The 27,959-nt window shown below is 40.3% G+C and overlaps 1 protein-coding gene across 5 annotated transcripts in view; it reads left to right on the top strand.

Annotated features, from left to right (window-relative positions):
* LOC141752829 (short transient receptor potential channel 4-like) overlaps window positions 1-27,959 on the top strand; it is a 99,621-nt gene extending 71,662 nt beyond the window's left edge. For 4 of the 5 annotated variants that reach the window (XM_074611039.1, XM_074611041.1, XM_074611040.1 and 1 more), the window contains 13 exons: window positions 1,608-1,826; window positions 9,017-9,157; window positions 10,591-10,767; window positions 11,688-11,888; window positions 21,552-21,897; window positions 22,158-22,297; window positions 22,394-22,594; window positions 22,680-22,801; window positions 22,984-23,179; window positions 23,289-23,483; window positions 24,698-24,739; window positions 25,150-25,239; window positions 26,402-27,959. In XM_074611039.1, coding sequence (XP_074467140.1) covers window positions 1,608-1,826; window positions 9,017-9,157; window positions 10,591-10,767; window positions 11,688-11,888; window positions 21,552-21,897; window positions 22,158-22,297; window positions 22,394-22,594; window positions 22,680-22,801; window positions 22,984-23,179; window positions 23,289-23,483; window positions 24,698-24,739; window positions 25,150-25,239; window positions 26,402-27,109 — 2,778 coding nt within the window. In that variant the 3' untranslated portion in view covers window positions 27,110-27,959. Of the gene's footprint in view, window positions 1-777; window positions 951-1,607; window positions 1,827-9,016; window positions 9,158-10,590; window positions 10,768-11,687; window positions 11,889-21,551; window positions 21,898-22,157; window positions 22,298-22,393; window positions 22,595-22,679; window positions 22,802-22,983; window positions 23,180-23,288; window positions 23,484-24,697; window positions 24,740-25,149; window positions 25,240-26,401 lie in introns of those variants that run through there. The other variant, XM_074611042.1, reaches the window with a different exon arrangement.

The following is a 27,959-nucleotide window of genomic DNA, read 5'->3' as shown; positions in this document are numbered from 1 at the left end:
GATTGGTAAATGGATGAATAAATATAGCCTCTGAAACCCTAAATTATGGCTGGATGAATGGATGGAAATTAAAGCCTTAACCTAATTGGATTGATTTAGAAAAGATTAGAAGATTTATGGGTAACATGTGCAGCGTGATTATCCTCTGCTCGTTTCCAATAACATCTGGGGCTTTTATTTATTTACCTTGACAGGTGTTAGACCTTCAGTAGACACCGAATATTGCTAGACACCAGCTGTTCGGCAGTCTCACTGTCCCTTGGGTGCCCAAAATGATGCAAAAATCACCCAAAATAAACAGAGGGCTCGTCACACAGCAATGCAGTTAACAACACAATGCAATAAGGCAAGAAAACAGATGAGAAAAACTACTCATTACTTATTTTCTAAAGAGCAAATCTCAATCTTAAAGCCACATGATGCTGCTCAAATCTTCATGACTGCCTTTTTAGGCCTTTAGCCTAAAATGTTGCTACTATAACCAGTTAATGCCAGATGTGGCAGGCCGCCAAAGATCCTATTTAAAAGAGTACACCAACGATTAAGTGTTGCACTCCTACTGAATAACATTGCTGGACTAAGTCAGTTTTTTGCAGCAGAATCAGATATATTGTCTTTTTTATTCCACACATTGCTCTTCCTTGTCAAAACCTGGTTCCTACGTTACCCACAATGCATTTCAGCTGCCAACAGTTCAATCAGAGATTCAGGGGTGTTGTGCTAGTATAGCGGCTAACATAGCCTTGAGCTGTTAGCCTCAAGCAGAGATGAGGAGCGGCCTACAGAGCTCACTTTCTTTTAACTCCACACGTCCAGATTTATTTTCATTTTCAAACTTGTAGTCTTCAGCTCCAAACACAACATCACTTGAGGCGATGTATTAGATTTCATCATGTCTCTCGGAGCAAAGCTTTTAGTAGACTTTTGAGTTGCTCTGTCAGATCTGAAAGGTGCGAGGAGTTAACATTTCCAAAATCAAAATCAATGTGTATGTCAATGACTATTTTCCCTTCTAATCAATGATATTCTTTTAAAGAGGACCTATTATGCTAGTTCTTTTTCTCTTTTCTTTAGTGTGTTATATAGTTTGAGCATGTAAAAGGTCTGCAAAGTTACAAAGTCCACGCCAAAGGGAGTTAGTCTGCCCCACAGAGACACTGCTCCTGAACTGCCTCAAACGCCTCGCCTGAAGTCCCGCCTTTTCTTCCGTAATGTAGTGATGTCACCAAGTAACAGATTTGCGTAATACCAACCTAGCGGCTAGTTTGGCGGAAGAACCGAGATAGATCGAAGACCAAAGAGTTTGGTTAGGTTGACCAATCACAACAGTGGGCCAGCTGACCAATCAGAGCAGACCCGGCTTTTCGAGGGGCCAGGAGCTCAAACAGAAAGTTTCAGTCAGAGGGTGAAAAGAGGTGCTGCAGCACAGCCTGTACAAGGAAAATGAAGCGTTTTTTGAACATTAAAGCATGTTAACATGTTCTACTCGAAACCCAAAATACTAAGTATGCACCTGAAAATAAGCAAAATAGGTCTTCTTTAAACCAAGTCCCAGAATAGCTCTTTAAACAAACTGTGACGTTCAATCACACCCTTATTTTCACCAGGAAGCAGAGATCTACTTCAAGATCAACATCAACTGCATCGACCCTCTCGGCCGCACGGCTCTGCTGATCGCCATCGAGAACGAGAACCTGGAGATCATCGAGCTCTTGCTGAGCTTCAACGTCTACGTCGGCGACGCACTGCTGCACGCCATCCGCAAGGAAGTGGTGGGAGCTGTGGAGCTGCTGCTAAATCACAAGAAGCCTAGTGGTGGCATGCAGGTGAGGAGGGGGGCTGGAAGGAGTTTTAAATTAAGAGTGCTTTATTCATGAGGTAGCAGCGTGTTAGTGTACTGGCAATGAGCTGCTGACAAGGCCGGGGGGATATGAGGAGAGAAACTAGGATTGTTGACGTTTACTTTCGCTCCAGTTTCCAGTTTTTCCTGCAACCAAATCATGTTTATGTACTTTTAGCATCAATTTATTTCTGTTTTTGTAGTTGGTGAAATACACTGTGTTTGATCCTATTCCTGTTTGAAGGGACCTGTGTGCCTGTTTTGTGTGTAAAACCTTCTTTTATTGATCAATGAGGTCAAAGTGCACATGCCAAATCACTGAATGGTACTGTATAGAGTGCAGTAAATACTGGTACTCATTGTGTAGTTTATAAGCTGCATGCAGTTGCCTGGAGCTTTTTATACCATCTAAAATAATTGACCCAGTAATGTTGGCAACAACAAAAGCTGACACTTCAAAAAGCTGTCTTCTTGTTCTGTCTTTTCGGAAAGGAAACGATTCTTACAGAAAGAGATTTAATGAGCACCGAGAGGAAATATGATGTATATTTTATCCAGAGTAACAGTATATTATTTTTTTTTATCTTGTGAGGATTCAGATTAGCTTGAGGAGGCTGCAGTTCATTAACAAACCCCTTCTTCTAGTCTTTCAGAAGTGCCTGTTTAGAGCTTTAATTGATGTAATCAAAAACAAAATAATCTAGTCTAATTAATTTCAGATTGGTGCTCCTTTGCGCTGATTGCTCTCCACTCAAGGAGCCTTTTTCTTTTACTTGTTCTTGCCACACATGGACTGCTGCACACTGAAACACACACATACATGCTTCGCTTCTCTCCTCAGCAGTGATGCACACACAAACCACAAAGGACCAGATGTTTTTGGCTTCATCGATCAACTGAAGGCAGGATGTTATTTCTGTTCCTGTTGTGTCCTCTTAGAAGCTGTGCATTTCTCTTTGATAGTATAAAGTGAAATAGTGAAAAAAGAAAGGGAAAATGAAAGGAAAAGGAAGCATATATCAGGGAACAAAAGAGCCTAAGAGATAGCTCGGGCTTGTTTGTTTAACGGATGTGGGGGGAATGAGATACAGAGGCCAAAAATATCCCGTCCGAACCCTTCAGCTGTGACATCTATCAGCCGCCACATTTCCATTTTATCTTAATGTCTTTCATAAGATAGTGCTTCTTCCCATCCGTGCCAGGTTATGTTTTAAAATGGGGGAGCAAACTTGGCAAGATACATAATTGGCAGGGGTGGTCTGGAGGTCCTTCCTCAGACAGAAAATTATCATTTAAAACAAATTTCCTGCATTTCTACACTACTCAACGTCAAGAAAAAGCCCTGTGCACTAGTCTAGATTAGATTGAGGGTACTATGAAACCATCGGTGTCAGTTACTAGATAATTATTGTGTTTGTATGATAATTTTACTCTTTGTATAATTTACGATCAATAGTGCCAAAAGTGCCATAATGTATGATAATTTGACCATTTTGTGATGCTTACAATTAGTTGGTTTTAGTCTGTGCTGTCTCACTTCAATTCATTTCCGGATAACAAAATATGGATCTTACGTCCGTGTTTACCATAGACTGTATATAACAAGTGGACATAGTAACTGTGATATCACCCATTGGTTTGTGGCCTTGAATTCAACATTTTGGCCGGCGCAATCTTTGTTTTTTGGCTGTTGCCATCTGTTTTTTTTTGCGACCAGTAGTGACATGAGAGGGGGGAGCTAAGTACAACCGAATGCTTAATAAGACATTTGCAGGCCACCAAAAGGTTATAATTAACTTTCATGAACTGAAAACACACTGTGAAAGGGTTAACACGAAAACACGGACAACTCCCAGACCGGACAACGCCGTGGTAGCGACCTGTCAATCACGAGGTAGCCACTCCCTAAGGCATACCCTGCTTTATGGTCTATTTGACTCTAAATGGGAACATAATTTACTAAATGAACATCATGCTGTATTGAAGAAGACTTGAAACTAGAGATTGAGACCATAAACTCATGTTTACAATGTTTACTTCTTTTTGCAACTTGAGGAGTCGCCCCCTGCTGGTTGTTAGAAAGAATGCAAGTTTAAGGCACTTCAGCATTGGCTTCACTTTTCAGAGGTAGCCCACTGGTGTTTACGCTTCCCTTCTCACGCCACCTCTTTCCAGCCAATCATGCTTGGCATAGACTATGATGCTGATGAACATTTCTTGCGAGCATGGCTGTTGTTCTCTCTCCCTCCTGTCTTGTAATTTAGTCTGCCTGCCTTGTTCTCGCGGTTATGATTTGTGTACAATACTGTAATTCCCACAAACTACAATAATTTTAAGCCTCTGGTACAATAGTTTAACATTTCTCATCTGGCAATGCTGTATGAAAATCTATATTAGTCTGCTGTTGTATGGGGAGAGGAAGAGAGCAGGGCAGCAAATTAGCCTGAGATATTAAAGGTCTTATTGATAAAAGTTTTATGTTGGCAAATATAAAAAAATAATAATAATAATTCATCCACAGAGCCTTTAGAAAGATGCTGAATAAAAGTATTGCTTTTCCTGAAAAAAATTATGATTGTGAATTAATCATTTAAAAAATTGTGGTGGGTCCAAAATTAATGTTTGGTTTATCTCTGTGGAAGATATCTGACGTTTGGTTCCCACTTCTAACAAGGCTTGTGAGCCAATAGTAAAACGACAGATCTGTGGGTCGTCCGTTAGTGTGGAGATTTAACCGTAATTGTACAAAATCACCGACTGGCACACATACAGTATGTTAAACTAATGCTTAATAATAGTAAACTCGTAAAAAGATGAGTAAACCCTATGTTGTTGCATTTGTAAAAGGTGGGTGAACTGCGTTTATGTGCATTAACCCTCCACTACATCCCAAATAATAAAATCAACGGGGCTAATGCAAATAATAATTATTATTTTTAAAAAGACAAAAAGTGGGGTATCAAAACTATCACTTTACTCCCCCTAATTGAATTGTGGCGATGCATTTTGTTCCACTTGCTCCATTGCTCAGGCATCCATGCTTCTTCCCATCACACGAGTAGGTTGTGAAAATAGATCACACCAAATTTCCCCAAGAGAAGCTCATTGATTATATTAAAAGGGCTGTCTGGGAAAAGTGCATCCTATCTCTTGCCAGTGTCAGTGATTTATTAATAAGAAGATTCATTTATGCTTTGCCGGAATCGTGTGTATTTGTCTTTCTATTTTGCCGGCTGTCTGAATGATGTGTTTGTAATAAGTGCTGTGGCTTATTTGTTTTCCGCCGAGGAGCGCATTGGATATCAGCGTTTTTAAACAGCTTCATGCATTATCCTCTGAGTGCACAGATATGTATCTGTCGGAGGCACAAACACTGGAGCTCACAGTGTTTCTCAATTATAAGGGCCTTCGGGTGCTGCTGTGTTTTGTTCTTTTTCTGTCAGTCTTTTTTTATACAGTAGTCCACGTTTTGCTCATTGTTTTTTGGGTTACTGTGCAACCTACACGTGCAGGTAAAGATAGTTACATAAGGAAATCCCTCTTCTTCCTACATGTAACACAGTAAGCATAATCATGCCTGCTTGAATCCACAAAGAGCTTATTTTCCGCAGTGTCATTCAAAAACAGAGCTGCTCGGTGTCCCATTTTATTCCAGCTTTATCTAAACAATGTGTGTGATGTTGGATGACAGGTGAAAACCAGTGGGGAGGCTCAAAAAGGGAGCACAGTGAAAACAAAAGACACACTGCAGATGCTAATTTTAATCAATTCCGATATGAGTAACAAATATGCATTATACGAACAAGTGGGCTATAATTTCATGTCTTTTCTCCACTATTATCATAACTTCACATCTAGCAGCCCGCACTCCTCTCGCTCCGTGCCTGGGCACAGGCCAAGGCTTGTTTGATGTCGATTATTTGATGTCCCTCCTCCTCCCACGTGGAGAACAGAGTATATAGCTTATTAGATCACCCTCCTCTGTGAAATACAGTATGACGACTCTCAGACATTTGCTCTGCGCCACTCTTTGGAGTCGCTGCTGCACTGTGACTGCTCTGAGAGGAGAAGTGTCCACATGTAAAATGACTTTTGGGTGCAATATGGATGATGAAACCTTTTTGAGAAAATGAACCAATCCCTTGGATAACAATTCTTCTTATTTTGTTCTCCAGAGAGCCGTGGTGACACAGAGTTTCACTGATGCTATTTCTGTTTCTGTTCATAATAGACGACTTTAATGTGGAACATTTCTTAAATAGCCTACAGTACAGTACACCTCAGATCTTGTCTTGAATGTGATTTGTGCATTCACATCTATTGTCTTTCATCCATATTTTGGAATCAAATGAAATCTATAAATGACTCTATGGATAACAATGTCTGTCGATTGGTCAGTCAGTCCTCCACTTTGGTTCAGACTGAATTATCTCAACAGCTATTTGATTGCCATGACATTTTATACGGACATTCATGGTCTCTAATCCTAATGATTTTGGTGATCCCTTGACTTCTCCTTTATCGCCACTAGCAGGTTGACATATTTGGCTTCAAGTGAAATATCTCAACTTAGATTGCCATGAAACTTGTCACAGATATCCATTGTGCATAGAGGACAAATCCAAATGACTTTGGTGATCCTCTTTACTTTTCATCTAGCGCCATCAGCAGGTCAATGTTTTCACTTATTCAGTGAAATTTCTCAACATCTATTGAATGGATTGGCACAAAAATCTTGTACAGATATCCATCGTTCTCAGAGGATGAATCCTAATGACTTTGGTGATACCCTAACCACCATGAGGTTCACATTTGTGTTTTTTAATTAAATGTCTCTGTGAGCATGTTGGCAGGCCTACGTTAGAATTAGGTCGCAGCACTGCCACAGAGACACTAGCATGGCTGAACTCGGTTTTCATTGTGATTTTAGTACAGCTCTCAATGATGAGAAGATTTAAGAACTAGATATTAAGTTTAAATCAATTCATTGTGATTATACATCCTTTGGATGGAATATGTTCCTATGAATACATTAAGAATGAGCCACTTTCTTTTCAAAGGAAAGTTGGAAACAGTGCTTTAAATCGATTTACAGCACTGTTTCCAGCTCAATTTTCCCTATAAAGTGGATCCACGCATAGTGAGATTCGCATAAAAGCTCTCACAAGTTGAGTATGTGTCCCTTGTCACCTCACTTGTCGGCCTGTCACTGGGTTTTACTGTCACATATGTCTTCTCATGTAGAAAGCTGCCACTTAGAAGCCTCCTGCTGCTTGCAGATCTTTTGTATGAGAACACCCGGTTGCCTCTGAGAGATCAATATCAGCATATTGTCAGTTTTGTCAGTATATCAAGCTTTCTGTCTGTCCCTTGAAATACAGTAATGCAGTCAATTTTGCTATCAAGAGTTTAGGTCACTTGTCAACCTTGAGACCTCAAAAATAGGGGGGATTTCAAAACCAAAGATGCACACCTCTAGGTCCTCCCCCAGAAGAAAAAATTGAGTTTCAGATACTTTGTTTCCTGCTTTCTGGTGACTTTTAAAGAATGAAAATAACAAAATAATAAGTACGCTGCAACAGCATTTTTATGTTAAATAAAAAAGCTCTCTTATATGTCACATGCATGCCAGGAAATGACATTTGGTGTAGCTGTATTGTTATCTTATTTGATGTCTTTCCTGAAATAGCCTGTGTTGAACAATACAAATATTATAAATATACATACTATTAACTTTTTATTTACTTACTTATTTATTTATTAAACGTTTTTGCCCAGCTGCTTCCCAGAGGAGCATAAAGTGAGCGATGGACATAAATGGAAGTTAAAAAAATCCAGCACACAGATTTTTAGAACAATCTCAATCTTCTTCATTGTCAAGGACCTCCAAAATGGATGATCAATAGAGCACAGACCATGGATGTATAAGAGGTTGTGCTCTGTGCTTTTGCCCTGCGTGTTACTAAACAGCCTACAGCTCCATTAAATTCTGTTGATGTCATGCTACTAGCGCTACTAGGTACTGGCCGATAGCCGGTTGTTTGGGAACAGAGACGTTAATACATCCACCACGGTACAGGCTTACAGCATACAGCCCATGGGTGTATTATAAGATAATAAAAGTGATGCATTACAGCCAATATATCCATTATTACAGTCGCATACAGCTAGCAGGAAGCCGGCAGAACCGAATGTGTCATATGAGCGTGCAGGGCGGTGCAGTCCCGTGGAGGAAAATAACTCTGGTTAGTTAATTTTGCAACTTTTATTACATAATGATTTAAATGAGGTCTATTTAAGTGTTTGTACTTTGAAGTTGATTTACCTCATTAAAAAAATTATCCTCTGATTTACAGAAGTCTCTTTATACATCCATGGCCACAGACTCATTGCCGTTTTCTACAGTATAGAGAAGTCCTGCTCTTTCAAGGCGCTCTAGACTCTCATGTCTTTTATATTAGTCTTAGTAAAGCTCTCTGACTAGAACTAGCCTCTTATTCCCAACAGTCCTCCGTCTTAATCAAGTTGCTAAATAGCTGCTAACCCATTGCATGTTCATCCTCCAACAATTCGCTGACTTTCCTCTGTCTCCCCCCTTTCACTCTCACCACAGAATCAGATAATAAGCCTTCAATTAAAAGAAATGAAAAGGGCCGGCTTACTCGGCTACAGCCCGCAGCCGTGTGTATTCCATCTGAATGACATGGGAATAGCCAAAGGGCTTATAGCTGGAGTGGGTGATAAGAGGGATAGGTGGAATGAGTTTCGTTCTGGGCATAATGATTCTCTGTGAAATGAGTGAAATACTGATGTTTCTTTACCACACTCTGGCCCATACCCTTTAAAAGCGGTTTTGATATGGATGACATTTTGTCTGCGACTTTGACTGAGGGCATCATTTCTTGCTGGCATTTGAACTATTTTTCAGTGCAGCAGCCAAAAACTGTTTCTCTTGATCTTGCTTATTCCATTTAGTTCAATGTAAAGACCTTTGAACTGTACTCTGCACTCTGTACACCACTGTGCACTGAATATGTCAGTTAGACCTGAAATAAGGAAAAATAACTCCATTAATTGGCAGTAGATCACATAAAGCCACAGCCAAATGTGCTGCTTCTAGAGCTTCATTCAATATTGGGGTAATTAAAGCTTTTATTCTCTTCTCTCCCCTGAAAGGTTCCTCCTATCTTATTGGACAAGCAGTTCTCTGACTTCACCCCTGACATCACTCCCATCATCCTCGCTGCACACACCAACAACTATGAAATTATCAAGCTTCTGGTGCAGAAAGGCGTGTCTATGCCGCAGCCGCATGAGGTGGGTAAACCATTTGTATGTTGTTGTTATCAGCGTGAAACTCAACAGCAGCAATTTGTATTTTGAGTGAGGTAATTGCTCGGTATACAGTACAGTATATATACAGTACTATTAAAGGAAAAGTGTGTAACATTTAGGGGGATCTATTGGCAGAAATGGAATATAGTATTAATAAGTATGTTTTGAAAATTAGAATCATTGTGTTTTTGTTACCTTAGATTGAGCCGTTTATATCTGCGTAACAAAGCGGGTCCTCTTCACGGAGCCGGCCGCAATGTTTCTACAGTAGCCCAGAACGGACAAACCAAACACTTGCTCTAGATATTAGGCCATTTTCGTTTTCACGTTTTTGTGTTTTAGCCCAGTTGCACGAAAAGGCGTAGGAATGACATTTAGCGTGCAATAAGAACGCTGTCCTTGCTTTAGGTGTGTCATTTGTACGCCAAGAGAAAAAAGACTCATCGGCAAGTACGCCCTTGATGACGAGGATAACATCTTGCACACTTTTACAGTGACAACATAAATGGTTATAATGCTAACTGTAGTAACAATGCTATCTGTCAAATGAGGTTTTCTTTTCCCCCAAAAAAATTCCAATGTAAACGCATCCATGCGAATATGCTACGATCAGAGCTGGTGACGTAGAATAAAAAGTGAGAGGTGTCCAACAAACAAGTGGATGGGTCCAACAAACACACAACTTCTAACTAGCAGACCGGTGTTCAAGACCGGTGTTTTGTTTTGTAAGTTACGTTATTTATTGTTACATTGTATTTTATTTAGTTTACGTACTTATTTTAAGCCCAACCATGATGTTTTTTCATAAACATAACTAAGTGGTTTTATCGCCTAAACCTAACTGCGGACGTTACCACAGTTTTGTTGCGTGGCGTACAAATGACACACAAAATGTCCCTTTTAATGTTGTGTCATTCATACGCCTTCTCATGAGATCGGGTTGGCTCGCCACATGGGAGAAATTTCAGTTGGTTGCAATCTGCAACCTCACCACTAAATACAGTCAAATCATACACACTGCTCCTTTAAGTATTTGACTTTGGATCTTATTTATAGGATATAATCTAATAATAGACAACTAAATATAAATTATTAATGTTTTCTGATGCTGTTAAAGCACATGTGTGTTGTTTAGATCATGATCAGTTGACTTGTGAAACAAAAACAACAACAAAATGCTTATTTTTTTTATCTGCAATTGAAAATCTTCAATATAATGTGTAAATATGCATATAATTTATAAAGTCAAAAACTCACTGATTGGGCCTTTAGCGTCTAAATAACATACTCAGGCATGACAGTATTTAGTTGACATAATGAGTACAGTGCTTGCATCGCAGGACTGAAAACCTGATCTATTACTAAACAATGGGAGGCCTCATTAAAATGTGTCCATGCTTTGTTTGATGTCGCAGGTGCGCTGTAACTGTGTGGAGTGTGTGTCTAGTTCAGACGTGGACAGCCTGCGGCACTCGCGCTCCCGCCTCAATATCTACAAAGCGCTGTCGAGTCCCTCGCTAATTGCGCTCTCCAGCGAGGACCCCTTCCTCACAGCGTTCAGGCTCAGCTGGGAGCTGCAGGAGCTCAGCAAGGTGAGGACCATGCTTTGGTAGGATTTGATTCGCTGCTTGTTGCATTGATTAACCTCTCTGTGCCCTTTCACGATACCGTTATGTGACATTCAAGGGCCTGTCCATTCATTAGACCAGCATTAATATAAATTGCTCTTGGTAAATGTCATTTGATAAAAAAAAAAAGGTTTGAGCTAAGAAAGTAAAGAGAAATAATTACAAAAACTGGATCCTTGCCTGCCATAGTTCATGATATTTCCAGATTAAATATTATAAAACCCAAAGTTCGTTCCTTTTTTTGTAAAACAAATCAAAATATCAGATGCTTTCATGACACAAAATTCCCAAAGGCGAGATTTAATTTAGAAATGCCACTTTCTAGACCTGAACTTTGAGATTTTCTTTTAAGAGGACCTATTATGCTTTTGTGCTTTTTCCCTTTTCTTAAGTGTGTTATAAAGTTTTTTGTGCATGAAAAAGGTCTGCAAAGTTTCAACGCCCAAAGTCCAGGCCAAAGGGAGTTACTCTCTCCACAGAAACACTGCCTGAACTGCCTGAAACGCCTTGATTGAAGTCCTGCCTTTTCTTTCATAACGTGGTGATGTCACCAAGTAACACATTTGCATAATACCTGCCTAGCGGCTAGTTTGGCACGCCCTCAAACAAAGCTTATTAGAGCGGAGCTGGAGCGGAGTCCAAAGAGTTTGGTTCCGCTGACCAATCCCGAAAGAGTGGGCTTTTCGGGAGGTGGGGGAAAATAGTGTTTTTTGATCGTTAAAGCATGTACACATGTTGTAGTAGAAACCCAAAATACAAGTATACACCTAAAAAATACGCATAATGGGTCCTCTTTAATATATTGACTTACATTTTAGCTGCCAGGTTCTTGCAGGACTCTTGGCGTTTATCGGTATCTGTGTTCTGTATACACCCTTTTTAAGGTGGAGAACGAGTTCAAATCCGAGTATGAGGAACTGTCTCAGCAGTGTAAACAGTTTGCCAAGGACCTCCTGGACCAAACGAGAAGCTCCAGAGAGCTGGAGATGATCCTCAACTACAAAGACGACATCAACTTATTGGAGGAAGAGGGCAACAACGACCTGGCACGACTCAAGCTAGCTATCAAGTACCACCAAAAAGAGGTAAGTACAGTACAAGGTATTCAGTTTATGATTAAAGACTAATTCTTAGCTTTCTGACTGGATCACATGGCAAAGGCTGTGAAATGAAAGGCAGTGTGATTGAGTGAGTGCCGTAGTTTGAAATGTGTAGTTAATTTGATACTCGCTATTAAATTGTGCAGTATATAAGAAATCATCTTGTTTTTTCAGGCTTCTCCTCTAGTATTCGTTTTTCCTTCGGTCCAGTATTGTTTGCTACATAATTTACTGTACAGCTTGTTGTTAGATTTCAATGCCACACATGCCCCAGGCAACATACAATGAATGTTGACTGCCAAGCCTGCAGTTCTTTGCTGCACCAAGCCAACGTCTTCTCACAGGTGTCACTGCCAGCCAATACAAACCGGTGTAATGATGTGAGATTAGCATCAGGTTCTTTTCTGGTGGTGCCAGACGCTGCTGGTTTGGACAGGATTTTATCTGTTTTTGCTTTGGCATCTCACACAGATGACAGATGGGCAAAGCTTGAATTCCTTTACTAAAGCACTACAGCTGCAAGGTAACATGGTGATTGATTCCGTGTAAATATTGTAACTGTTGCTGTAGTTTCAGGATGTCTGCTTCCTTAAAACAACAAGAAGAGCTACACAAAATGGTACAAGTCAGTCATTATATCACTGAAAAGACAACCTGTTGCTGGAATCTCTACATACGGTGCATCCAGTTAAACATACATGCTCCATACTAGTCTATAATATTCAATTCAGAACATGTACACATGCACATTTAATGCGTTTAATGCGCTGGAAAGTAGGAACTAATTAGGTGTTGACTCCTTTGACAGTCCAGTTTCAGTTTCTTGAAACTAGCGAGTAAATTGGACCGTTTTAATGAGCAACTCTGTGGGACCTGAACTGCATTTTAAACACATATATGAATAATTATGAGGGAAATGGTTCAAACCAGATAACTCTATAGCACTATTCCCTTCACAGTCCACTGATTCCATGCTTTTGTTTCTGTTGTGTGATAATTATTTTGTAAGAGGGTAGAGCCATGAACAATTGGTGTGGAAAAATAGCTAATTTAAAGGTGCATTTTAATTCCTAATAAGTATATCAAATGTTTGCTATTGCTATTTATTACACAGCTTTGCTGAATACTCGATTCTGATTGGTCAATCGCTGTGTTCTATGGTCTGTTATTTCTTTATAGCAGACTGTTGCTATGTATAAGAGACCGTTGCTGTCGGCACAGCTCTGATGTCGGACTCTGGAGGACCATTTTTTTGTCAAAATATTGATTTCACAAGTAAGTAGCCGTGTAATAATTGGGATAATGTACAGCTAGCGGGTCATTATTGTGAAATAAACCCTTTCAGGGCAATGCAAGGGGTTGCATCGCTCTGTCGGGGTTTATTTCACAACAATGACCGAGCCGCTGTACATTATCCCTTAGGGCTTGCCAAACTAGCCGCTAGGCAGGTATTATACAAATGTGTTACTTGATGACATCACCACGTTACAGAAAAAAAGACAGTACTTCAAGCTGTACATTATCCCTTACATAAACCTTCGGTATGGCTAATAGAGTGTCTTTAATAGGGCTGCAACTGATGATTATTTTCATGTCGATTAATCTGTTGATTATTTTCTCAACTAATTGATTAGTTGTTTGGTCTATAAAATGTCAGAAAAATGTCAATCAGTGATTCCCAAAGCCCCAGATGACGTCCTCAGATGTCTTGTTTTGTCCACAACTCAAATAGATTCAGTTTGCTGTCATAGAGGAGGAAAGAAACCAGAAAATATTCACATTTAAGAAGCTGGAATCAGAGAATTTTGACTTTTTTCTTAAACCGATTAATCGATTATCAAAATGGATGGCGATTAATTTAATAGTTGACAACTATTTGATTAATCCTTGCAGCTGTATTCTCTAAAATGCATTGCGTTTTCCCCTTTCAAATTTAGATAGATAGATAGAGAGATAGAGAGAGAGATAGAGAGATAGATTGACTTTATTGATCCCCAAGGGGAAATTGAGGTGTTACAGCAGCAATTTATATAGCTCACAAAAACATGCATCTCTCACACAAAAAGACAGGAGGTAGGTATGAAAAACACTTTATTTACAAATCTCTATATAAATGTACATACCAACTACTTTACACTAGATAGAATAAATAAAACATACAATAAATTAGAATTAGGTGGTAAACTGCCAACACCCCAAAGATGCAAAAATTGTTTTAGGTAATTCATCTGCATACCGACTCTTTTGTAATTAGTTAGTAATGGCTGTAATCACTTTACAATTATTTAATTTTACAGCAGCTGTTAAAAGCTTAGTGCTGTGGGTGAATGGTAAATGGATTTCTATAGCGCCTTTCTAGTCTTCCGACGGCTGATGTCTTCCTCAGGCAACAAGAAAGGGGGTTAAATAGATATTACACTGCAGAAGTGTTGCAGCTGAATATGAAGGTGAAGCAAAAATGATGAGGACGCATACATATTACTTCCAGAGAGCATTTTATAATTCATTCAGCTGCTGGGAGTTCTGCTCAGAGCTGATGCACTTTTGGAGGCGATTTATGACACCTTTTCCTCCTCCATCCATCCAATTGTTGCGCATCAGACGCAGTTTGAAAGATGAGCATGTTGTGTCACGAAATGATAATTGGGAGAAGTGCAGCAGGTGCACATGATGATGGACAGTCCCCTGTCATCGTACCAAACCTCTCTGTTGTTGGCGGTAAATCCCTCATTGCACTAAATTGTAAACAATCATCGCCTCCTGCTGCGTCTGCCACAAACTGTTCGCCACCACACATCCCCTCTCCCCGGGGCTCTTTTAATTATTCAGGAGATGTCCCAATATGCCCTTCTCCTGCATCCTATCTATAACACCCTTCGATCGCACCGGGACTTTGATGGAGGACAGTGTCTCGTAATGTGGCTAACAATCCACCCAGCTGTCCTTTTTAAATGATAAATGCTCCAGATGCCTGACTGGTTAGCAGTCATTTCAAGGTATTCTGCTTGAAATGCCCATTTTGTGGCGGTGTGTGTTACGAGAAATTATTATGGTGATGTGGTGTATTTGATGTCAAAGTATCCTTCTTATAAGGTCATTTCTCTCTGTAAAGTCAACAAGTGAAAATCAGCCATTGCAGCAAAAGCATTTCAACATAACCTGTTTCCAAAAAGTATTTCCCAAAAATCTAATTACATTTTTCTTCATTCTAATGAAGCAACCTACAGCAGCATATTGCTGCCACTCCAGGAAAGAAAATAGATCAGTATCACGTTATAACATGAAAAGTTTGTTATAACAAGATGTTTTTCGTGTTATATCAAGATATTTTCACGTTATTACGACATAGAAACTTATCACATTATAACAAGAAGCTTTTCTTATTATAACAATATACTATTTATCTTGTTATAACGTTCAACTTTTCATGTTAAATGTGATAACGTTTCATGTTATAACATCATCACTTATATTATTATAACGTGAAACGTTTTATGTTATAACTAGGGCTGTCAAAGTTAATGTGATAATAATGCGTTAACACAAATTTGTTTTAACGCCACCAATTTCTTTAACGCATTAACGCAAATTGATCTTCTGGAGGTTGTAGCGGGCTCAGTTTTAAAGCTAGAGTGAAGATACTGATATCATGTGAAACAAGAAAACCGAAAGAATCCATTGGTACCAACCATGTCATACTAGCTTGTCTCAAAGGAAGTTAAATAACGCTCCAAGCTTACGCTAAATTTTGGCGAGGAAAAACACATGACCATTTTGAAAGGGGTCCTTTGACCTCTGACCTTAACATATCTGAATGAAAATGGGTTCTATGGGTACCCACGAGTCTCCCCTTTACAGACATGCCCACTTTATGATAATCACATGCAGTCTGGGGCAAGTCATAGTCAAGTCAGCACACTGACACACTGACAGCTGTTGTTGCCTGTTGGGCTTGAGTTTGCCATGTTATGATTGGAGCATATTTGTTATGCTAAATGCAGTACCTGTGAGGGTTTCTGGACAATATTTGTCATTGTTTTATGTTGTTAATTTATTTCCATTAATAAATATATATATACATACATTTGCATAAAGCAAGCATATTTGCTCACTCCCATGTCAAAGAGTATTAAATACCTGACAAAGTTCCCTTTAAGGTACATTTTGAACAGATAAAAAAAAGTGTGTTAATTAATTTGCGATTAAATATTTGAATTGATTGACAGCCCTAGTTTTATGATATATGGGGTAGAGGTTTGGGTTGATGGATGGAACACAAAACACTGGGTTTTTCCACCCAGGAGACTGGGTTTTGCACCCCGTGTGGAACCAACATTGTGTAGTTATTTTAAGCCAAAACACAATGTTTTTCCCTAAACTTAACTAAGTGGTTTTGTTGCCTAAACCTAGAGAAGCCTTTTCACATTTAATTCACTTTTATGTGTTAGAACATGTTGCTTCTAAGTTTTGCTTTCAGTTTTACAACGTAGCAGGCGTAGTAGTGCATAGTTAATTGGGATTAATCGCTTGAAATACGTTGATTTCTGTTGGAAACAGCAATCTTACTGCACTGTGAGATTTTCTTTCACTTATTTTGGTGACTTGATTTACAGATTTATTGCAGAATATGTTGTGTAGTTCGTAGTTTTACATTTGTAGTATGTGGAGCAAATATACTGTAAAGGAGGCTGTGTGAAACTAGATTTTATACAAATTCAACCACACGATAACAGTTGTCTTGGCAGCGCTGTGCCATAAGGTGTAACAATATTTAGTAAACAGTTCATTCAGTTGGAGAGAGGAAACCTAAAAGGTGTGAAGCATTAAACAGCCTTGAGATTTTAACTGCAGAATTGCTACTCAAATGAGAATTTGCAGTGAAAATTGTTTATTTTTTATCTGTCACTATAACAATGTGTTCTGTCTCCTGAGAAGGTAAAATGACGAGTAAATGTACGAACACTCGCACATAGAAAGGTATTTAAAGTGATTGCTTTGTGCAATGTGGCAGGTGATCTTTAAACCAGACAGGCGAGGCATCAAGGGTTACGTGGAAAGACCGTTTTTGCAGAGAGCGGTTATTATGTTCAGGGCATTTTGTCTGTGGTCTGATCACCACTCATCTCTTTCAGCGATTGCAGACAAACACTCAAGCTTTTATAATTGGCTTGAATGTGTGATTTTTTTTACGGTACTTGCTGTTCATGAGTGTTACGGTGAGTCACATGTTTTTGACCCTCAACGAAAAAAAACAAACTGAAGGATATTTGTCCTCTTAACCCTCTTATGCATGTCGTGTGCGTGCACGCTCGCTTATGTTGTTTAGTATTCATCCATGTGTGTTTTTGGACTTTGCTGCTGCTGTGCTCCCAGGGTTTAGCAACGCAATTTATAACGGTGTGAAGAGAAATCTCCGCAGGCTTCCGGTCTAAAGAGCTGAGCTAACAGAGCAGTCTGCGCTTTGATGCAACGGGAGGCCAAATCACATAGATATGATCAGTAACACAATAAAGTGCAGATTATCCCCTCTACCTCCTGGAGGGTTTCAACACTGGATTACTCTCATTTGTACTGAAAAATGTAGGTGACTACATTGAAGATTCACAGTGTGAACAGAACCAGACGGCCTATTTAATGGCTGAAATTCTCAGTTACATGCTGTAGTTTGACGTTGCCCCCTTGTGATGTCTCATAAAAACTGCAGTACGGTGTTTCAAGATGTTTTTTAATGCCTCCATTAAACGGAGATGAAATTGCACTAAGAGGGATAAGTGTTATGTAGTGAAGGACGATTAGCACTCAGTTGTTTCAGCAATTCACTGCAAGACAAAAGATCCATCTTCACAGTGTTGAGCAATGTTCAGCCTTCAAGTTATAGTTTTCTTAAAAAAAGAAAGATAACTCCACCTGTTCCCAGTGCAAAAATACTCATGCAAGTTTATTTGTATTTAGAATAGGTGGAATAATCTCATACTTGCACTGTTGTTAGGAGGATGTTGTGCTTTATGTAACCTGATTCTTACTGCAGTACTCGGTTTGTATTATAACTGTGCACATATTCAGGAACACATTTTGAAGCAGGACATTTTCAGCACCAGCTTTTGTGCTATTTTTGGCGGTGTCATGTAAAGTCCTTCAACACCCTGTTTTCATAAGACCAATTCAGCTGCATTAAAGAAGACCTATAATGCTCATTTCCAGGTGCATACTTGTATTTTGGGTTTCTACTAGGACATGTTTACATGCTTTAATGTAAAAAAAAAAAGCGCTTTATTTTTCTCATACCGGCTGTGCTGAAGCACCTCTTTTCACCCTCTGTCTGAAACGCTCTGTTTGAGCTCCTCCCACCCCTCCTGAAAAGCCCAGTCTGCTCTGATTGGTCAGTTGGCCCAATCAGCTGGCTCTGTTGTGATTGGTTAACCAAACCAAACTCTTCGGACTCTGCTCCAGCTCCACTCTAACTAGCTTTATTACACAGCTTTGTAGAATACTCAATTCTGGTTGGTCAATCACAGCGTTCTACGGTCTGTTATTTCTTTATAGCAGATTGTTGCTATGTTTAACAGACTGTTGCTATGGATGCAGTTTTTGTGTTGAATTATTGATTTCTTAAGTAGCCGTCGGGGTGCAGAATCGCCCTATTGGGGCCCTTACTTGTTTGAGGACGTGCCAAACTAGCCGCTAGGCAGGTATTATACAAATGTGTTACTTGGTGACATCATAATGTTACAGAAGAAAAAACAGGACTTCAAGCAAGGTGTTTCAGGCGGTTCAGGAGCAGTGTTTCTGTGTGGGAGAGTAACTCCCTTTGGCGTGGACTTAAGCCTTTGTAATTTTGCAGACCTTTTACATTCACAAAAAACTATATAATATAATATAATATAACACTCTAAAGGAAAGGGTAAAAAGCACAAAAGCATTCTAGGTCCTCTTTAAAGGTGACAGACAGTGTAACCATCAGTGTGTGGGTTGATTCAGAAATCCTGTTTGTCATCCGGAAGTTCACGTACATCATGGAGAGGTAAATGGATGATGACTATGCAGTACAGGAAAACGTATAAAATATTTCTAGATGCATGCAATGTAAGAATAACACCACAGATACAGATGCAAGCAAAGATGATCAGATTGTGTAGATGATCTTGGCATATTTGACAAAAAAATAAATAAATCAAAACAAAAAAAAGGAATAAATCAATGGCTTTTCGAGAATGAAAAACTGTCAACTATATGGAGCAAGCTTTTTTTATTTTCTTCCTTTGTATTTCAACTCTTATCAAAGCAAAACGCAGCTAAAACCAGCTGTTAAGTTGTGTGCTTGTGTGTCTGTGAAAGAGGAGCAGAAGAGAATCAGCAGACCTTTTATGTTGGTAAAGCTGCAGGGGGACCTGTCTTCCTCTTGGACAGTTGACAGCGGAGAGAGAGGTAGGAAAGGTTGTAGAGATGCACTTTCCCAATGGGACTTAAGACCAGGAGGTATTCTGTTTGAGCTGTGTGAACAAACCACATAAGGCAAATATGACACTTTACTGCTGCTGAGTTTTGGAAGTGTTTGTGACAGACGGAGGGAGGGTGAAATAACAGAGGTGTTTGACATTTGGACTTGGACTTTTTCCCCCCAGGAAAAAGAGAATAGGAAGAGTTTAGTATAGAAAAGTTGCAGTGTTTAATGAATGGAAGGTACAGTGAAGGGGATTCAAATACTACAGCAGCATAAATAAAATAATAGATAATAACTAACTGTATCTATAAGATGACAGTGCACTTCACCACTTTGTCTTCCTGTAAAATAAAATACACTAAATAAAAAAATTAAAACTTCCTATTAAGACCACAGATTTATCTTGTAAAGTAGATAATCTCATTAGGTCTTAGAGAATACATTATCATTACAGCTCACGTGATAAGACAAATATCAGCATGGACACATTCTCTAATTATAATGCTAATTAGCTTAATTTCTGACCTCATTAGCATCGCTGTCAGTGTTTAATGTGTCATGCTGATTAAGGCGAGACATCATGCAGCTCAAGTATCTCTTGTTTACTATCATTAGTTAGGGATAATGTTCTGACAAGCAGTGAAAGATGAAAGCTTAACATTTTATTTGATTTTATAAATGGACCTCTCGCTTGTGCCCCCAAAATACCTGTGACAAAACAATCAAAGCTATCTTTAAATACATGGAAACAATTTCTATCTATAGTGGCTGCAGAATTTAAAACACTTGCTCGTTTTTTATTTCATTATTTACTGAGATAAAATACTTCATTATAAGACTATGACTGCTCCCATGGGTCTGCTTCCGACTTTGGTTGCAACTTAATGAGGTGAGCCGTTTTGTCTATAATAAGGTTCACGCTCAAAGGAGACGTATGAAAACAGGAAATCAGCAGGGGAGCTTTTTCCCTTTTTCCTTCCCTCTTTATTCTCCCATCGTCAGAATATGTTGATAGGTTGGTGATACAGTTAGAGCTGCTTCATTGATCATCCCTATTATCTCAATCTCTCTTTTTTAAAAGGTATCTCCGCTCCTCTCGTTCTCCACTCATCCATCCCCTCCTGTATTCCCTCTCTTCTGCATTCCCCCTCAAGTTTTGTGGCAACACTGTAGTTGAAGTATGCGAATATGAGCCATTCTACTCCAGACCCCCGACGCAGTTAGGGATCTCTGGTTCCCATGGTAACGAGGCTGCAGAGTTTGTGGAATTGGCACCCAACGGTGCCGGTCGACACTTTGACTCTGATGCAGAGGCTGGACGTGATATTTCACTGTGTGTGTGTGTGCCTGCGTTAAGTATGTTTGCATGTGCTGCTGGGTTCATTTATTCGATACAGAATGAGTTTGTTTGTTTTTCGTTAACGGGAACGCATCCCAGATACCTCTAGATTATCACCAGATGCTGCTGATGCTTCAATCCATTTGGCGGAGGCAGTCCCACCGCACAGCACAGCACAGCACAGCTGCAGATTTGATGCATCGATATTTTGGCCATTTCAAACCTGTACTCCGTTACCAAGTGGAGCATGGGAATAACTTGGTATTCTTTTCATTTTTGCAGTCACATAAGGTATTGATCCCACAGTGATGCAAAACATCACACAAGCCAAACAACAGGAAAGAAGACAAGATATTTCTCACATGTTCCAAACATTTTTAATTAATCTTGCCGTGGGTACGATACATAAAACGTTGTCTGTTTTAGATGAAGTTCTAGTTATAAAAGTTCTAATCATATTTAGACGTCTCAGGAAGGAGTACTGTGTTATTATCTCAAGAAAATCACTAAGAAATGCAATGCAATCCTCTAAAAACTCACCGCACAGCCTGTCTCCTTTCACTTTTTTCTGTGTCAAAACAGCCGTTAACTGATTTCCTCCTAAAATATCCGTGTGTGTCGGTGATTACTCTTCAGTTTTTTACACCACCAACACATCCCACTCCTACGTTCGGATGCTCTGAACTGGAACTTGCTGCAGTTGCTAATTCCAGCGTGTGGTCACTAGGGCATTATGTTCGGTGTAAAAACCACTAAATAGCCTGAGGCTGAGGATGCTGGGATCATACCTTAGATTAGTGCATGAGGAGTTCTGTTTTATCTCTGTAGATCAAACAGAAGAGTGAAGTCTCCCTTTATCTCTTTTAAGTTTGTAGCTCAGCCAAACTGCCAGCAGCTTTTGGCGTCCCGCTGGTACGATGAGTTCCCCGGCTGGAGGCGGCGCCACTGGGCAGGGAAGTTCGTCACCTGTGTCTTCATCGGCCTCCTCTACCCCTTGTTCGCTGTCTGGTACCTCATCGCTCCCAAGAGTCGCCACGGCCTCTTCATCCGCAAGCCCTTCATCAAGTTCATCTGCCACACAGCGTCCTACCTGACCTTTCTGTTCCTGCTGCTCCTCGCCTCCCAGCACATTGTCACCACGGAGCAAGACCGGCAGGACAGACAGGGCCCCGCACCAACCACTGTGGAGTGGATGATCCTGCCCTGGGTGCTGGGTGAGTAAAAGGGTCTGGAGGTCTGATGTATCCAAATGACTTTTCCTCCAGCGCCACCATGAGCTTGACATTGGTGGTTTTTGAGTGAAATGTCTCACACCTGAAGTTGCAGGAAATAAACATGACTTTTATTTACACAACCTTGGATGCCTGAAATTACGGTTAGAAACACGACCTGCCAGCCAATCAGGAAGTATTTTCGTGTCCATGGTATGAAGGTATTTATTGAACAGATGATCAGACAGTTTCTGTATTTCTAGGATTCATCTGGGCAGAGATCAAACAAATGTGGGACGGTGGTTTCCAAGACTACGTCCATGACTGGTGGAACCTGATGGACTTTGTCATGAACTCTCTATACCTGGCCACCATCTCCCTCAAGATCGTAGCCTACACCAAGGTAAGCAATTATCTATGAATAGCAGTAAAATAGACAGGTAGTAGTGTAGCTTTCTTGTTTTCCCACTTCACGTTTGCCACTCTTTGTCCTGTTCAGTACAGTGGCAGTAAACCCAGAAACCAGTGGGAGATGTGGCACCCAACGCTTGTAGCCGAGGCGGTGTTTGCCATAGCGAACATTTTCAGTTCCCTGCGCCTCATCTCACTGTTCACCGCCAACTCGCACCTGGGGCCGCTGCAGATCTCTCTGGGGAGAATGCTGCTGGACATCCTGAAGTTCCTCTTTATCTACTGTCTGGTAATCACACACAGATGTTTGCACCCAATATAAACACGCACACAGAAACATGTGGATTGGCTTCAATTATTGCATCTTTCTCCAGGTCCTACTTGCTTTTGCTAACGGGCTGAACCAGCTGTACTTTTACTACGAGACCAAGGCTTCAGATGAGAGGGGGAAATGCAAAGGCATTCGTTGTGTGGAGCAGAATAACGCTTTCTCCACGTGAGTTCACATGAATCTAAACTTGCTTGCATGTATAGTGTAAATGTGTGATGTTAAATTGAGCGGCGAAGGACGAGAGAGTTGTGTGTCGGGTTGCAAAATGTGTGAAAGCTCAAATAGAAGTTGCTAAGAGAAACTGATGTTTTAGCTTAATTTGACTAACACGTTTATTTCCCTTGCAGGTTATTTGAGACGCTGCAGTCTCTCTTCTGGTCAATTTTTGGTCTGATCAGCCTGTACGTGACCAACGTGGACGCAGACCATCAGTTCACCGAGTTTGTCGGTGCCACCATGTTCGGCACTTACAACATCATCTCGCTGGTGGTGCTCCTCAACATGCTCATAGCCATGATGAACAACTCCTACCAGCACATCGCTGTGAGCACAGATCAAACAATACTGCAAACAAAAAGATGTACAAGTGTTTGGAATAGATAGCATTTGTGTTGGCGGTGCTTTTTCACATGTGCCCCATTCTCGGTTTCAGGATCATGCAGACATTGAGTGGAAGTTTGCCAGGACGAAGCTGTGGATGAGTTACTTTGAAGAAGGGGCCACTCTGCCGCCCCCGTTCAACATCATCCCCAGCCCCAAATCATTCTTATACCTTGTGTGCTGGATCAAGAGGCAAGTGTGCAAGAGGACAAGATCCAAGCGCCCTGGAACCTTTGGAAGTCTCGGAGTAAGTCGGCTGTCAAACCCTTGAACACACATTTTATTAGAGTTTCACAGTAATAGAGTTTGTTTGTTTGGTTAGAGACAAATAAGAGAATGCGCGCATTATGTTGCTCCAAGGGCTGTCAAAGTTAACGCAATAATAACGGGCAAGTCATAGTCAAGTCAGCACACTGACACACTGACAGCTGTTGTTGCCTGTTGGGTATAAGTTTGCCATGTTATGATTTGAGAATACTTTTTATGCTAAATGCAGTTCCTGTGTGGGTTTCTTGACAATATTTGTCATTGTTTTGTGTTGTTAATTGATTTCCAATAATACATATATACAAACATTTGCATAAAGCAAGCATATTTGCCCACTACCATGTTGATAAGAGTATTAAATACTTTTTACTTATCTCTTTAAGGCACATTTTGAACAGATACAAATTTGCGATTAATTGCAATTAACTATGGACAATCATGCGATTAATCACGGTTAAATATTTTGATCGATTGAAAGCCGCAGTTGCTCTATATCAAGTTACGACCACACAATGTAAATTTCATGTAAATCGGATATTATGTGTTACAAGGCCTACTTGCTACTGCTATGAAGCAGGTCAAGTTTTGGGCAGGTTTGAGCTAGTACAGGCGAGTTACAACATCTTGTTGTATAATGTCGAATCATGTAAATTCTTCGTCATGGCAGCGCTGAATAACTTTTCATCACAAAGCTCTTTAGATTGTACTGTCCAAATCTGAGGCAAATCATGTTAAATCTCTAGGAGGAGTTTGTTAAAGTACAAAGCCTGGAAATGGCCAAAAATGCACAAAAAATTCACACATAATTAAAAATGGCTGACTTCCCGATGGGTTTAGAGCATGGCCCCAAGAGACTTTTTTTTAAGTCTACATGTGATACATGTGTCTATCAAATTTTGTACATCTAGGTGAAATGTACCGCTAGGGCTGCTTCGTCGAAATATTGTAGTGGGCGACTGGTCAGTACTAAAAAAATATTTGTTTAAGAGTAGAATCCATGATGGAAATCTCATTTTAGAGCACCAGTCTTTATTGTTTTGTGCTCCAACACTCAAGGGCCATATGCAGTGAGACCCACAGACAGCAAAGTTTAATATAAATGTGTGATACTGTGAAGAAAAACTAAATATGCCCTCTCTCTCATCTCCCACTCTTTTACTAACTCATCCTCTCTGGCATCTGTTATCTGTGCAGAGGCGAGCAGCAGAGAACCTGAGAAGAAACCATCAGTATCAGGTGAATGTAGACTCTTTCAAAGCTGGAAATGATCACTGGTGTGTGTGTGTGTGTGTGTGTGTGTGTGTGTGTGTGTGTGTGTGTGTGTGTGTGTGTGTGTGTGTGTGTGTGTGTGTGTGACAGATAGCACATTCTGTTCTTCGACTGCTTTTCTACACTTCCAATTTCCATCTGTCAGTAGAAAGCTTTTGTGATTTGTCTCGTACAATAGGCCTAACAATCCCACCCAGTGGGATGTTCATTACCATTTTTCTATGAGAGGCTGCTTGAAATATGTTTCCTTTTGTGCGTATAGATTTGTCATCTTTTTCCAGACTGATTAATTGTGAGTTTTGTATTGAAGCGTCACTTTCATCCATTATTAGAGGATATTATTTTTGTTCAAAGGCCTTTCTTTTCCACTGATGTAGGAGGTGCTGAGGAACTTGGTGAAGCGTTACGTGGCCGCCATGATTAGAGATGCCAAGACGGAGGAAGGCCTGACTGAAGAGAACTTCAAGGTAGGCACAGTTCCTACAAAGCAAAGAATAAGCGGCTGTAATCAATATTTCTATATTAACAATAGATCACATGACTACATGTCTGCACAGCACCAAAACGACAGACGGACACAGTTAATGTAGCAATTAGCTGGTGAACATAGTGGAACATTTAGCTGCTAAAGAGCCAGATATTTCCATCCTCAGGAGTTGGTGGAGACCAAAACCTGAGTGAATATTGGACTAACATTCATCAGGTGGACACAAATGACAAAAAATTAATACTGATGTTGCTCTGTAACTTCTGGGTGTGTAAATAGCCCACTGTTTGCTAACAAGATAGCCACATCAACTTATAAAAGTGAGTCAGTGTTGTGTATATAGCTCCGCTACCCTCAAGTGGCCAAACAATTCAGTTACTGTAGGTTTAAAGTTGCAGTGAGTAGGATTTGGCTGCATCTAGTGGTGAGGTCGCAGATTGCAACCAATTAAACTTCTTCCGTGTACCAAGCGTGTAGGGAAACTACACAATTTCACAAGTGTGTCGGAGAACTACAGTGGCCTTCAGGTAATGTAAAAACGTGAAAGGCTCTCTCTAGAGCCAGTGTTTGGTTTGTCCGTTCTGGGCTACTGTAGAAACAGTACTTCGTGAAGAGGACCTGCTCCCTATGTAGATATCAAGGGCTCATTCTAAGCTAACAAAACCACAACGACTCTTACTTTCTGGTGATTATACTCTAAAGAAAACATAGTTATTAATATTATATTCCATTGTCAATAGATCCCCCGAAATGCTACCCACGGTTCTTTTAAAGATGATTGAATTGTGATATTTAGTCAGCAACATAAAATTACATTTTCCATACACAAAGGAAGAGTTAAATCTGCCATCTATTAGCAGTATAGAGTTTTGGCTTGTTATATCAATTATTTGTCAACTGTGGTTTGGATCTTCCAAGACGTGGAAATGCCATTAAAATGTTCTTTTATGCTTTGTGAGAAAACAAAAATGTTGTATCATTATTTTATGAATTACATTTTATCCACTTAGGGATTGACTGAGTTTAAATTTAATCGATATTCTGCAGAGTGCTCTGCAAATACCAACCACCGTGGCTAATAGTCAAATGAAAAGCATTAGTTTATTTACCACGGGAGCTCACTCTTTGTTTTGCTCTCCCAGGAGCTGAAACAGGATATCTCCAGTTTCCGTTACGAGGTGATGGGCATGGTGAAGACAGGGAAGCCTGCTCTACAGGTGGCAAAGGCCAGCGGCAGCTCAGTGGATTCCAGTCTTGCTTACCCCAACGCCTCGCTCAAGGTTACTCCCTCCCCGCAGAGCAGTCAGGGGAAAAGCAAACTCAACCGTTTCAAGATAATCGCGTCCATCCTCAAGCAGGGCAGTTCCACAGCATCACCCAGGCCGCCCGAAGACTCTAACGGCCTTCCTAACGGACTCGTGGTCTCCGACGAGAGCTCCGGCAAAAAGTCAAGCCAGAAGAGAAATTCCCCTAAAGACAGCACTGACTTTGGCTCGTTCCAGAAATGTCACTGGGGCGGCAGCGAAGCCACATCAGGCGCGGAAGAGATCTCCAGAGAGATGTACTCGTTGTCAGAGGAAGCGGGGGAGTCCGGCGGCTCGGACGCAGAGCAGCAGGACAAAGAGCGTAAGGTGAGAGGTGAGGATGGGAAAGGACTCCTGCAGATAGAAAAGGAGGAGGAAGCTGCAGCAAACGAGGCCCCGGGTGAGAACAGCGAGGTCTCGAACGCCAGCAACAGCACGGGTGAAGGTGGAAAAAAAGAAAGCGAGGAAAAGGATAAAGAGTGTTTACCCTGCAGTGACTCATTAGCTAGTGGATGTTTGTCAGGGTCATCCAGAGAAGAAGCATAAGACGTGACATGTGATACAAGACTAAAGGCCAAGTAATGCTGGACTGAAGACAGACAATCAATGTGAGCTTCAGGAGAGGATGTTGAGAAAAGAGAACGTTTACAGTTATTGCTAAACTAATGATCAGATTTGATCTTTGGAGACTCAGGGAGGCCTTTGGTTTAAGTGATTTAAATGCCGTTATGTTAGCAGGGGAGATGCAGCAAAGGGAAACGGAGCTCTGTGTGAGCAGGGCGAGGATTTAGATTTTAGGATAAAGTAATTTCATCTTATCTCGCCCCTACTGATGATTGGAAATAATTATTTCCTGAAACTGATCTTTTTTGTATCCTCCTTGATGTGTGCTCTTCTTTTCATTTTACCCATAATTCACCATCTCCTTCATCAATCTCTCTCTACCTCTTCTTTATCTCTACACCGCTTAACTCTCCCCATCCTTATCTCACTAGAGCAATAGGTGTGTTCTGTTTTTAGACCCGACTCTCTGCCTTACTCTGTCTGTTTCTGCACTTTACACACTTTACACAAGTGAACGGTATATCGCTGATCATGCAACAACAATTCTGTCAATGTTTTTCTATGCAAAAACCTGGGATTGTGATTCTCATCATCCTGAAGAGGACAGACGGTTCATGACAAGTACTCTCACATGTAAAGTGGAAGATGAAGAATAACAGGAGGTTATATAATATGAACACAGCCTATCAACTATTTAGAGCAAAATATTATTCATGTTTTATCACTCCTACAGAAAATAAACGTGTTATTTTGAAGAGATTTGCTGTTTTTAATTGGTACATTTTAGATGTCATGTTGGTTTGAATGAATGATGTTCTAGAGATTAAAAACG

Source organism: Sebastes fasciatus, chromosome 16 (genome assembly GCF_043250625.1).
Source record: "Sebastes fasciatus isolate fSebFas1 chromosome 16, fSebFas1.pri, whole genome shotgun sequence".
NCBI classification, from domain to species: Eukaryota; Metazoa; Chordata; class Actinopteri; order Perciformes; family Sebastidae; genus Sebastes; species Sebastes fasciatus.
Note: the sequence above shows the minus strand (reverse complement) of the source record. Positions and strands in the feature narration are given on the sequence as shown.